Raw genomic sequence first — 14125 nt, 5'->3', positions numbered from 1 at the left:
TTCCCTGATGTGCTAGCTTTCTCCATGCAGGCAGTGCTAAAAACACAAAATGTCCAGGAGGGACTCTGCTGTGTCGCTGTGCAAGGAAGAGCCAATCGTTCGTAACCATCTGGAATCCTGTTCCCGTGGCATTGCTTATGAGATGTCTCATCCTGTCGATTGCATTGACTGACGTTGTATAATCTGCTTTGAGTCTCAGCGAGAAAGGCAGAACATAAACAAGGAAAATAAATAGAAGCGAAGACACATTCACAGACTATACGCTTCCCATCGGGGGCAATAATTTATGCGAAGATGTATTTTAGGAATGACAGAGCGAAATGGGAACATTCTCAGGCACGGCGATTTCCTGAAATCAAGAGTCCCCCCTTCCCAACGATGAAGTTCCTTTTTCTCATACCATCCCCCCAAAGCACATTTGCACCGTTATGTTGCAGGAAAGATCCCTTGATGGGAAAAATCTGGCGTTTTCACGGGCTCTTGCCTGCTGACCTCTTCACCCCTTCTTCTTTCTCTGATTTCACTGAGCAAAACCTGTGTGAATTTCTCTGCGGTGGAGCGATCCAGAAAGGGTCATAACTCTTCCCCCTTCCAGTGATAAAGTGATTTTGATGTGTGTGGGGTGGGAGCTCGGAGGATGCGTGCGGAGAAGCTGGGGTGGTCTGCTCAGGGCTTCGACAACAGAAGATGCAATTAGTTCCCCTCCCCGCTCCCATTCTTCTTTTCTGAGCCCACAAATGAGTTCCAGATCTCGGGTAAAGGAATACAGGCAGTTTATAACAGATCGTAATTATTGCCCTAGAAGGACAACGGCAGAGCAGCTGGACAGCTTGAAACCTGAGACCCAATTGCAGAAGTCTCCGGAAGGAGATGCAGGCTGCATTGACTACTTTTAGACTCTCGTGTGTAGTAGGTGCTGGACATTAGTGGAACCTCTCCAGGTTGAACAGGTCTTCCCCTTCCGCACTATCGTCTAAGCATTCCCGTAGCTGGAGGAACTTTTGATGAGGGGGCTGGCTGCTTATTCGCTTGAACAACTATTCTCTCTGCAGCATAGAGACAAGCAGGAAAAAAACAAGTAAAAATATTGATCCTGCGGTGTAGTGGTTAGAACTGCTTCAAAGGAGGAAGCAGGTTCAGACATTCAGATACCTTGGGTGGCACGGCCAACTCCGAGTCTTACCAGGGGCAACTGCTGAAGGCCCCGTTCAAAGGCGATCCCGGGGGATCGATCCCAGGTTCATCAGATTGCAAAGCACGGGTTGCACCAACCGGCCTTTCCTCTCTTCCTCCGCCAGTCTGCTCCAAATGAGGCAGCATTTTATTCTCGCGACAAGCCTGTGTTTCGTCAGGCTGAGAAAGAGTGACTGGCCCAAAGATAGTCAACATGTTTCGTGGCAGAACGCAGATTTTGGAATGGCTTCCGGACTTGCCTGGGGCGCCTGCTTTACCATCTTTTTGGCACCTGGCCAAATCCAAACATTTAACTAAAGTGTTTGATCTTTTTTTAGTTTGCTTGTAGCCTGTTTTATGGTTATTTTTAGGGTGCTTAGTGATTGCTTTATGCCATTTTTATGTCCCTGGCTTGTTTTTAATGTTGATAATTTGTTGTTGTTTTTATGGTATTGTTTTTAATCTTGATAATGTATGTTGTTGTGTTTATGGTATTGTTTTTAATCTTGATAATTTATGTTGTTTTATGGTATTGTTTTTAATGTTGATAATTTATGTTGATCTACGGTATTGTTTTCAATGTTGATAATTTGTTGTTTTTATGGTATTGTTTTTAATCTTGATAATGTATGTTGTTGCGTTTATGGTATTGTTTTTAATGTTGATAATTTATGTTGTTGTTTTTATGGTATAGTTTTAATGTTGATAATTTATGTTGTTTTTATATATTGGTTTTAATGTTGATAATTTGTTGTTGTTTTTATAGTATTGCTTTTTAATGTTGATAATTTATGTTGTTCTACCGTATTGTTTTCAATGTTGGTAATTTGTTGTTTTTATGGTATTGTTTTTAATGTTGATAATTTATATTTTTTTTTATGGTATTGTTTTTACCAGCAAGTTATTTGAGCAGCTCCGTGTAGAGACCGAATAAATTATCTAAATATTACATATCCGAACCAGGGTCTCCCGAATCCTAGTCGGACATCCCCACTATTATATCATGGTGTGAAGATGTGAATGCAAGTCCTCTGCTCTCCCATCTAGTTCGGCCCTTAGAGAAAGGAAGGCATGCAGGTGCACTGAGGGCCAAGCTGCATATGACGAATGACACTTGAATGGCAAGTGGATTGAGTGGAGGGCAAGTGAACAGGGAGAAATACACTTGCCATTCAAGTGTCATTCGTCATGTGTAGCTTGGCCCTCAGTAAATCTGTCACTACCTCTTCCTCCCTCCCAAAGTGCAGGGGAGGAGGCCCCCGCCCCACAGCTTCTCTTCTCCTAAATTCTCTGCATTCCTTGCCTATCTAGATGATTCTGTCCCGACCACGGTGAACCCATGCTATGATGGCACCCACTCGTGCGACACAACGGCACGCTGCCAGGCAGGCTCTGGTCTGGATTATACCTGCGAGTGCACAACTGGTTACTGGGGTGATGGCAAAGATTGTACAGGTAAGGTTTTTCATGGCTGCAGGGTTTTTTTCCAGGCACAGATCAAGGTGCCTCCTCTTGGCTGCATAAGCCTGCAGTTGACACTTGATGGGTGAAAATAGATGCACGAGCTTCCATTTGAACCCTAAATTTGAAGATGTTTCTGTTTCAGAAGGCCTTGGTGCTGAAGCGCTTGTGGACCAGTGCCTGCTTGGGATACACATTGCCTAATATTTTTATGCATAAATTGTTTTAAACGGCTGTAATTGTAATGTTATTGTTCTGTAATTATTGCCTTGGGGCACCTTTTTGGGCTGAAAGTCAGCAAATAAGATACAAAAAACTGAGTAAGTACATGGGAGATGTGTCAACTAGAGATGGACACGAACCGAAATGCGAACCAAAGTTCGTCACGAACCAGGCTGGTTCGTGGTTCGTGAAATGTGATGAACCACGAACTGCAACGAGCCACTATTTTCCTGGTTCGTGCCCACCTCTAGTGTCAACACAACTTCCAAAAGTACAGAAGGTTTGTCTTGTTGGTCCTGCGTCCTTTTCACAAAACCCAGCTTCGGAGCCCTGCTCGAGTTTGTTACTTCTGGGCTGAACTTTTCTAGGAGCCGTATTGCTTCAGAGAGGAAGGTGAACCCCAGTAGTAATAAACCTCAATTGTGATCTAGCCTTGCAGTTTTTAGCACTGCAGGTGGCAGCAAGCAACTCTTCTGCAACAACAGGTTGAAGGGTCACCCTTCAGTCTAGGCTTGCGAACAATCATTTGCCTGGTCACCTGTGGTGAGCTAAAAGTTGCTTCCAGGCGATCAGATAAAAAGAAAAAAGTTTTATAAAGTTTTTAAAATTTCAGGCCATCAGAATGCCACAAGCAACTAACATAGGCAACTAACATGGGCTAGTAATGTTGGACAACTGCAGAACTGCCTTAGTTCTTTTGTGGACCAGAATGCAGCTGAGCTTGGAGAACACACAGCTTCACTGGAAGAAAGGGATTTCGGGTCATCCATTTTTGCTCCACTATTCCTTTGAGCAGTTCAGGATGGTGTATCTGGCTTTCTCCTGAACCCGGGTCTCCCGTGTGGGAATTGCTTTCAGCCTCATGTGTGAGAACTCCCTCAGGCTTCATATGTACGTTTACTTTGCTAGTATCTGCAAAGTATTACATATGGTGCTTCCTACTGTTGCGACAAATTTTGCCTCTTTGCCTTCTGTAGACAGACTATTTATGAACGTTCTGTGACGTATCACAAGCACATCAGGCAGAGGCTAAAATGACTTTACAGGCGGCAGCCAGATTTTTAGCAAGAATAGACTGAATTCAAGCTGCAGTTACTGAAGTTGTCTGAAGTGCGTGTTTGTTCGGAACTTTGTTACTTTGAAGGATTTCTGTGGGGCAGGAGGAGAGCTCCCATTGTCCAAAGCCAAACTGTGTGCTTTTCAACACATTTGGAAGCTTCAGTCTTGGAACTTTGTTTTCCCCTGAAAACATCTGGAATCGTTTGGCTCCAGTTGTGTTTTCATAGCTGGAAGGGGCTAAACGCCTTGTTCGGAACAGGCCAGATGAATGGGGGGGGGGGTGTTGGGGAGCCCAGCCCTCGCACAACTGATAACTAGAAATTTGCTACAGTTTTCTGTATTTATCAGTGCAGACTAGAGTTGCCAGCCTCCAGGTAGTGGCTGGAGATCTCCCAGAGTTACAACTGGTCTCCAGGCCACAGAGATCAGTTCACCTGGAGAAAATGGCTACTTTGGGGGGTGGACTCTATGGAATTATGCCATGCCAAGGTCCTTTCCTTCCCCAAACCCCACTTTCTCCAGGTTTCTCCCCCCAGATCTCCAGGAATTTCCCAACTTGGAGCTGGCAACCCTAGTGCAGACACTCTTCTGTCTTTTGGGCCTAGAAACAAGCATTCCTTTGCCCTGTTAATCTCCTCACCTTAGACATCAACGAATGTGCCGAGGGCAGCAGCAGATGCAGCCGAGAGTCGGTGTGTGTGAATACCGTAGGCAGCTATCGGTGTGAGTGCCCCAACGGATTCCAGCTTGCAGCCGACCGAGTCAGTTGCCTAGGTAAGCAGCTCGTCTCCCGTGAGGCTCCAGGCTGCAGGGATGCAGTTTCACAGTTTGGGTGGAAGGTGCCGTGGCCTGGGTAAGGAAACGGGGCAAGGAAACGGGGCAAGGAAAGGGAGTGGGCGTTGGCCGCACGTGTGGCCTCTCTCTCTCTCACACACATACACTCGAATCCTTCCCAGTCTCCAAGGAACTCACAGTAGCAGACATGGGATACTGTGCAAAAAGTTAAAGGAATCCAAATCAAAGGGCAAGTATTAAAATGATTAAATATATAACATAAATATATATCAATATACAAAAATACGCTTTGATCCAGTGACAAATAGCTGTTACTGGTCCCTGGCTCCAGAGAGGCCCACCTAGCATTGACCAGAGCCAGGGCCTTTTCGGTCCTGGCTCCAACCTGATGGAACACTCTGTCTGAAGAGATCAGGGCCCGGCTGGACTTGCTATCCTTCCGCCAGGCCTGTAAGACAGAGCTGTTCCACCAGGCATATGGTTGACTCCCTGGGCCTCCCTGCTGGCCACCTAGAGATAGCTGTGCCCCTACAAAGGGTATCTTCCACCCAGCCTTTGCCAAATATCTCTGGAGGTAGTTGGGTGGTGGTCGCTGGAGAAGCTTGCTGCTATATGTTTTTAAAATCTGCTGCTGTATTGCTTTGTTGTGTGTTTTTAAATATTTAAGGAATTTTATTGGTTTTTAAAGGTACATGTATTCTGTATTATTGTACAAATTGTAATCTGCCCTGAGCCTGCTGATGCAGGGAGGGCGAAATATAAATCGAATAAAATAAACAAGTAAAATAAAATATTCATTACAGGATAATGTAAAACTATTACAGGCCCAAACATAGCCTCAATTCAGATTAAAATTACTAAAGAACTTAAACAAGAACCTTAGGCGACCCCTGACTAAACACATTTTGGCCATGTGGCCTTCTTCAGTGGCCAAATATAGTTATGACACAGTAACTCCGGATGATGCAATAATATGGTAATAATTAATAAAAATACTCAATATAGGACCAAGTTGGAATTACGCTAGAAAGAAAGGGGAGGGGGAAAGAAAAAATATTGTTTATTAAATTTGGTGCGATACTAATACTAATATAGCATACAAATATATTATACTTGCAAAAATATTAAAAGTAACTTCCAATTAATATAAATAACTCAAGACTTAAAAGATGTGCTTAAAAAGCACAATGCAAAATGACACACCGTTCAGCATTCCAACTTTGGGATTCTTGGCCAGCCGAATTTATTTATTTGAAACGTTTGTATGCCAGCTGTTTACCGAAAACAGAGTCCCGCCAAGGTGGTGAAAAATGAAAACATTTAACAATTTCAGACAACATTTTAAAATAATTCAAAATGAAATTTAAAACAACATATAAAATAGTTTTTAAAAAATCAAGAAACACAACCCAAAGAACAATAATAGTTGTTGAGGGTTTGTCAGACAAAACAAAAAAGCCTACACCTGCTTGTGGAAAACAGCAATAGAGGGGGAGAGATGACTCTCCCTGGGAAAGGAGTTCCAAAGTTTTGGTGCCATGACCGAGAAGGCCCTTTCTCGGGGTGTCCCCAGTCCAGCCTCAGTTGGCCTGCTCTGAATCAAGGCGAAGGGCAGTTCCCTCTGGGGGCAGAATTGGGGTCCCATTGAAGAAATGGGGAGGAATCTCCACAAGTGGACGCAAAGTAATTTCTTGGCACATTTTGAGTAGGGGACTCCAAGGGGGTGCCTGGCATGAATCACCCCAAGAAACGGCTTCAAGCAGTCCTGGCCCTTGATAAAAGAGGTGCACTTACTCCTGATAGAGAATCCTCTTTATACTTAGGAGCAGGGCTTTTTTTCAGCTGGAACGTGGTGGAATGGAGTTCCAGAACCTCTTGAAAATGGTCACATGGCTGGTGGCCCCTCCCCCTGATCTCCAGACAGAGGGGAGTTGAGATTGCCCTCTGCGCCGCCAAGCAGCACGGAGGGCACTCTCAACTCCCCTCTGTCTGGAGATCAGGGGGAGGGGCCACCAGCCATGTGACCATTTTCGCCAAGGGCAACCCACTGAGTTCCACCACCCCTTTCCTCCCCAAAAAAGCCCTGATTAGGAGGATTGTTAGGATGTCTCCTTAGTGCAGGGCTGACTCAAACTCTTCCTCCACCCCACGAAGGTGAACTGCCTGTGGCAGGAACAAGCCAATGCTGCCAGTGCCTTATTATTATTATTTATTATTACTACTACTACTACTACTACTACTACTACTACTACTATTACTACTGTTATTGTTATTAACTCGCCCTTCCTGCAAGTGGGCTCAGGGCGAGGTATAGCAGTTATAAAAATATAATACAATATTTAAACAATTCATAAAACAGTTCATCGTAAAATCAACAAAGAGATAATAACTGTCCCAAGATGGGGTCATTTCCAGATTCCTGCCCATCAGCATACAGGGAGAGGGAAGCGGACAGATAATGTACTGCAACCCATACGTGAGTCAGCAAATGAATGGGCACTACATAGCCCCACGCTGTACCCATACATTGGGCAGCTGGCTGGTGGACACTGCATAACCCCACACTTAGTGGGGGGCTGGTGGGAGGCTCAGTGAGGATCTCATGCTGTCTTCAACCATACGCCCGGTGGAACATCTCCGTCTTACAGGCCCGCCGAAATGATAGAAGATCCTTACAGGCCCGGGTGTCCTCAGACAGAGAGTTCCACCAGGTTGGGGCCAGGACCGAAAAGGCCCTGGCCCTGGTTGAGGCCAACCGAGCCTCCCTGGGGCCAGGGGCCACCAGTAGATGTTTTCCAGCTGATCGGAGCTTCGGGCTCAGCTCAGATCCGGGCGGTGCCTGAGAGGCAAGAAGATGCGCAAACCACACCTGTGGCCTCCTCCCATGCTGCTGCTGACTGGCAGACTTTTTGGAGCTTGCCTTGGGACTGGGCAGGGGTGCCGTGGAGGTGGGGGGCTTTCTCCTATACCGCCAGTGCTAGCAGCAAGCCATGCTGTAGCGCTGCGCCCGATTGTGGTGCCCCACGCAGCCTCTGAGAACTGGCACTGCTTTGCTATCTCATTCCCTGCACAAGGGACCTCTTTTCCTTGTTTCCTTTGGGCGCTGTTAAAGGCCAGCCGAGAAGGAAAAATTTGACGGGACCCATGTTGGTTAGTGGGGTGTGTGTTTTGCCACTGGGAGTCTTGTCTTCAGCCAGTCCTGTCTGCTGGTGTCCTCTTTTGTCTGCTGACCCCCATGGCTGCACTGCAGGTTGCTTTAGTTTGTTCTTGTGTTCTGTTGGCTTGCATTGCACCGGGTGTGCCTCACTGCATCACTTGTCATTTGCTCCGTCTCGAATTTCCCTTGAAGGACAAATTATCTCCCCTTCTGTTCTATTTGCGTGACTTAAATCATGCCTATCGATGCGTGCTGTATTCTGTAACCTGCATAAATGATGCAGATCGAGCGAATCCGCTTGCTTTTGATAATTTTGTGTTCCGTGTGTGTGTTTGTGTGCATAATTTATTCTGGTTCTGATGGTCCGGGGGAGATCTGTCAAAGCCCTGCCCTCTGCAGTTTCTGAGACTCAAGCAGGCATTTGTTTGTTTTTGTTGGATTTATATCCCACCCTCCCTTCAAGCAGGCTCAGAGCGGGTCACGACATCATAAAAACCACAGTTTAAAATAGAATAAATAACTGTTAAAATCATAAGAATAAAATCCACGGATCTCATTAAAAAGTGGAGTGGAACAAAGGCAAGGGACCGGCAGGATAGTTCGCCAGCTCCTCAACCTCTCTCGTAGGCCTGGTGGAATGTCTCCATTTTACAGGCCCGGCAGAACCGTAATAGGTCCCGCGGGCCTGAGTCTCACCTGGGAGAGCGTTCCACTAGGCCAGAGCCAGAGCTGAAAAGGCTCTGCCCTTGGTTGAGGCCAAGCGAACAGCCTTCGGGCCAGAGACCACCAGCAGATGTTGATCTGCAGAGCGTAACACCCTCCGGGGAACATACATGAAGAAACAGTCTCGAAGATATGCAGATCCCAGTCCGTTAAGGACTGTTAACACCGACACCTTGAACTTGACCCTGAATTCAACCGGAAGCGGGTGCAGTACAGGTCGACTATGTGTCCTAAACGGGGTTCCTCTGAGGACACGCACGGCCACAGCCATTGCATCGAAATCGCAGGAGGTCATATAGCCCCTCTCTATACTGCCTTGGTCAGGCCGCACCTGGAGTATTGTGTGCAGTTCTGGAGGCCTCACTTCAAAAAGGATGTGGACAAAATCGAGAGGGTGCAAAGGAGAGTGACAAAGATGATCAGGGGTCTGGAGACTGAGCCCTATGAGGAAAGGCTGAGGGCCTTGTTTAGTTTGGAGAAGAGGAGGTTGAGGGGGGATATGATTGCTCTCTTTAAGTATTTGAAAGGCTGTCATTTGGAGGAGGACAAGGAGCTGTTCCAGTTGGCAGCAGAGGGTAGGACCCGAAGCAACGGGCTTAAATGACATGCAGAAAGGTACCGGCTGGATATTAGGAAGAACTTTTTCACGGTCAGAGTAGTTCAAAGGTGGAACCAGCTGCCTAGGGAGGTAGTGAGCTCCCCTTCCCTGGCAGTTTTCAAGAAGAGGCTGGATGAATATTGGTCAGGGATGCTTTAGGCTCATCCTGCATTGGGCAGGGGATGGACTAGAAGGTCTGTATGGCCCCTTCCAACTCTGTGATTCTGAACCCGTTGTAATTTCCGGGTCAGTTTCAAGGGTAGCCCTGTGTAGAGTGACAGTAGTCACTGTAACTCAGTGCATACTCACACCAGTTGCACACTCATACATGTTTTGAACGTTATCTTTGGGGCCACAATAGCAGGAAGCCCCTTATTTCTAATGAGAGCTGAAATTCTCAAGAATCCTTAACACAGTATTTGTATCCTGCTACTTTTTAATACTCCTGTGGAATACTCATACCCTGATCTTCTCTAATGTGTTGCCCACCTGCATGGCCTTCATGTGAAGTTTTAAACAAGAATTTCCGCTGGAATGGCCAAGATGGCCCCCAAAGCCTTGGCTCTTCTCTTTTTCCCAGGCTTCTGCTGAAGTCGGGGAGATTTGCAGCTTCCCTTCAAATGACATCAAGGTTTGGCCTTAGATTTTTTTCCAGCATGGTATTAATTAACTGTTTTGTTTTCAGCTGCTTTAAGCAGCAGAGACAGGCATGGAGGGGCAGGAGGGAGGGGAAAAAGAAGACGCTTTGCGGGGGGTGGGTGGATGGAGAGTCTCGGTTGGCCTTAGGTGGCTGGAGGAGCACATCTGGGGAGGGTTTGGGCACTTCCAAAGGCCCAGGAGCTGCTGAACGTAGTGGTGCTGGCAGCACCATTGGGACTACTGGGCTTGGACTTGGCCCGAAGTGAGGATGTTGTGGTCTCTTTTGAGCACATCTGAGCTGAGCATCCCCTGCCCGTCACACTGTCAGCCCATCTGGGGCTCATCTCGGCTTGCTTCTGTCCCCCAGTGGCTCCCCAGAGTGGCAGCTCGCCAGGAGTTACAGCTCCAGCGCTCCCTGACTTTAGGAATCTGAAGGGATAGTTTGTTAGTGAATTCCACCGGAGCTGATGGTTTTTAGGTGGGGACTGTACTTTCCCAGGAACAACTGTAGCTCCTCAATCAAGGACAGGAGATCTCATCACGGAAGAAGGGAAAGGAATGTGTTAAGTGAGGATGATTCTTTGTTGCGCTGGGCACCTATGGGGCTGGTGGGACTGCAAATCCAATCACCTCTTAATCACTCCGCACTCCTGTGCAGCATTCCGTGCATGCCGTGTTCTCCCGGGTGGGACTCCGCAACTGTTGGAGGCTCTCTGGTGGCAATACGGCAGCCATTTTAAATCCAGAGGCCTGGTGATATTTTTAATGTCACAAGCAACCATATGAAAATGGCTGTTAAAATGGCGGAGGCCGGGCCGACCTCTTACATTCCCTGGTTCTTCCCTGCCTCCTTCCCCTCCCTGCGCTGCCTCCCCTGTGTCTGATTTGAGACTGTAAGCTCCTTCGGGCAGGGGCCTGTCTTCCTGTACACTGTGAAGCATCAGGTGCATTGATGGTGCTGCGTGCGGAATAGAACACAAGAGCATATGAAGAGCGCTGTTGATTGATTGATTCAATTTATAATCCTCTGTCCCTGCAAATGGGGGATAAGGCCAACGATCCTTCTAGTCCAACATTCTGTTTCTCGCACAGTGGCACTGGAGAGGCAAACAAACAGGGCATAGAGCCTGAGGTCTTTCCTGGATGTCACTTGCTAGATCTGGCATTCAGAGGTTGACTGCCTCTGAATGTGGAGGTTCCCTTTAGTCCACACAGCTAGTAGCCATCAATGGATCTCTCCTCTGCAAATCTGTCCACACCCCCTACCCTTTACAGCAATCTATGCTTATGGCCATAGCTACTTCCCCTGGCAGAAAATTCCCCATTTTGATCACTCGGTGAGTAAAGATGTATTTCCTATTGTTCGTCCTAAATCTATTGCCTGTCGTCTTCGTTGGGCTGTCGCTCAAAAGCAGCAGAGCCTTCGTAGCATAACAGACTGCTTGTCTGCATCTCATTAAATCTTCTAACTGGTCAGACCAAAGATTTTATCTTAAATTCTGAGCAGCTTCGTGCTTTGAAGTGAGACCTGAAAACAGCTATTGTAAGCAGTCCGACTGTCCTCCGCCATCCTTAATAGCCGTTTAACATGGCTACTCGTAATATAAAATCACAAGGCCCCTGGATTCAAAATGGCAGTTTGAATTGCAGCCAGGGGGAGGTCCACCTAGGAAACACAGGCATGAATGGAATGCCGCATAGGAATACGGAGTGATCAGTAGTGGTTAGATTTGCAGTCTCTCCAGCCCCTAAAGAATCCAGCGCAACAAAGGTCTCTCAGAGTCATCCCCACTTAACACATTCCTTTCCCTCCTCCCGTGATGAGATCTCCTGTCCTTGGTTGAGGGGCTAATCAAATGACATTCATAAGTATTTACAGTTCATTCCTAGGAAGGTATGTTCCCCAACGAAATTCATCAACTTAGCTCTGGTGGACCTCACTAACAAACTGCCCTTTTGTGCAGTGCTAGAACCAATTTTGCATTCTCTTTTACACGCCCCAGCAGCTCCCAATCAAGGTAATCAAACCTTTTGTTAATCCCAGGAACTGTTCCAACAGCTAGGTGGGCTAGGTGGGCCATCCCACCTCGGCATGTTTTACTCTATAAGAGTAGTGCCTTGGCCCATTCAAATTGTGCATGCTTCCTGGCTGTTCCCTTAGGGTCACTTCACTAAGCCTCTCTCTCTCCGTACATGCTTACCGGATCCTCTCTGTACATGCTTACCGGATCCAAAGTGCTGTTCCCTTGAGGTTTGCCCCATGCCTCTTGCTGTCCTGGCTGAGAATGCTGGCATTTGAAGCTGCTCTCTTCTCCCGCAGACTGGACTACTGTTCAGGATAGGTAGATATATTTATTCCCCTTTTCTCTATCCCAACTTCTGGCTAGCTTCCTAGGACTCTCTGTGTGTGTAATCATTCTCCTCCGCATCTCTCTGTGTATGTGCATGCATTCTCCCTTCTAATAAAGTATTGTTAATATTATTTTTTTTATTATAATAAATTTATTCCACATTAACTTAAAACCTAACCATACAAAACCCATTCCACATAAACATAATCATACAAAACCCAAAATATAACAATTCCTAAGGAGTTCCATACATCTAGAAATTCAATAGTTCTTGACAATGAGTGTTAGAAGAAACAATATCTTTTTCCTGCAAAAATGGCACAATAGGAAAACCTATTGTTTGGAATTTTTTTTAAAAACATTTTTATTCGATATGCTTGGAAATTTTTTTTGATAGGCTTCCAAATTCTGAATGCCTGTAGAGCAATCAAGTATTGTTATTTGAACTTTAGCACCAGCCTCGTTTTCTATTTTGGAAGGGACCCCGTAGACATTGGTGAAAAAGATCCCGTAGTTACCAGCCTTTCGTACAGCTGTCTTCCTTGCTTACTAATCCCCTCCACAAATTCTCTTACTTGCAAGGAGACCAATTCTGGTAACACTTTCACTCCTTTAGAGAAACTGTTTGTCAGTTCAAAATAATTTATAGCGTTCTTCTTGCAATATTTTCCCCGCCAAGACACAAAGAATCCTCTTAAGAGCTGAATGATTTATTTTATTAAAATTAAACTCTATTTAATGAATCAAGATATCACAATATAAATGCATATTAATATATAACGTACAAAGATGGAACAAATAAAGGTAACAAGAATTAAGTTGGTTGTTGTGGATTTTCCGGGCTGTATAGCCGTGGTCTTGGCATTGTAGTTCCTGACATTTCGCCAGCGGCTGTGACTGGCATCTTCAGAGGTGTGGCACCAAAAGACAGTGAACTCTCAGTGTCACAGTGTGGAGAAGATGTTGGCAGGTCATTTATATCTTCTCGGGAAGGTGGGGTTGGGCTGAGTCATCCTGTAAGAGTTTCCCAGGGTGTGGAATGCTAATGGCGGGAGGCTTCACTGTATCCTGAGGAGGTTCTTTTGCATATGGATTTGGATATGCAAAAGAACCAATCTTTAAAACTATTAAAACAAATACATCATTAAAACAATTTAAATCCAGAGCTTAAAATTAAATACAAAAGATAAAAACAGCAGTTAAAAAACGCTGGGAAGGAAGGAGGGATCTCTGAGGAAACGCCAAGCGAAACAAAAAAGTCCTCACCAAGCAACGGAAGGGGAGAGGCGAACCTCTCTGCGAGTTCCAGAGTTGTGGTGCCACAACCGAGAAGGCTTTCTCCAGGGTTACTATCCACCTAATCTCAGAATAGCAGGAGCTGAGCCCAGTGGCACCTTAAAAACCAACAAGATTTGCAGGTATAAGATAACCAAAGAAGGTTGCTTGGAATCTCAAAAGCTTATACCCTGGAATTCTTGTTGGTTTTTGAGGTGCCAACGGATTAAAATCCTGCAGTTCTACTGGAGACCAACAGGGCTCCCTACCTAAAACTAATTTTAGACAGTTATTCTTCCCACAAGAAGAAAAGCAAAGGAAGGAAGGAAGGAGGAAGGAAGGAAGGAAGGAAGGAAGGAAGGAAGGAAGGAAGGAAGGAAGGAAGGAAGGAAGGAAGGAAGAGAGGGTCTAGTGCCTACTGTCTACACAACCTTCCTTTACTCTGATGTCACCTGCACCCTGCAGTCCCAGACATGGGCTTAAATCTTGGGAGGTAGTAGAGCTCCATCCCCTGCTGGAATTCCCTGGTGTGTGTGTTGGGAGGGGGGCATTATCTGGTAGTAGGTGACCTGAACAACCTCTGGCTGAGATCCGGGAGATACTGTGCCCATCAGAGGAGGTCAGGCTGGCCTTGCAAGGTGGAGACACTGACATGGTGCATGGCGGCTTGCT

General features: G+C 46.2%; 1 protein-coding gene across 1 annotated transcript in view; it reads left to right on the top strand.

Moving 5' to 3' along the window:
- NID2 (nidogen 2) overlaps positions 1 to 14125 on the top strand; it is a 73515-nt gene that overhangs the window by 35031 nt on the left and 24359 nt on the right. Inside the window, exons 9-10 of the mRNA XM_054971929.1 lie at positions 2485 to 2628; positions 4561 to 4689. Of these exons, the coding sequence (XP_054827904.1) occupies positions 2485 to 2628; positions 4561 to 4689 (273 nt within the window). The remainder of the gene's footprint in view (positions 1 to 2484; positions 2629 to 4560; positions 4690 to 14125) is intronic.

This window comes from Eublepharis macularius, chromosome 2 (genome assembly GCF_028583425.1).
Source record: "Eublepharis macularius isolate TG4126 chromosome 2, MPM_Emac_v1.0, whole genome shotgun sequence".
In the NCBI taxonomy this organism is placed as follows: domain Eukaryota; kingdom Metazoa; phylum Chordata; class Lepidosauria; order Squamata; family Eublepharidae; genus Eublepharis; species Eublepharis macularius.
This window is presented reverse-complemented; position numbering and strand designations above follow the sequence as displayed.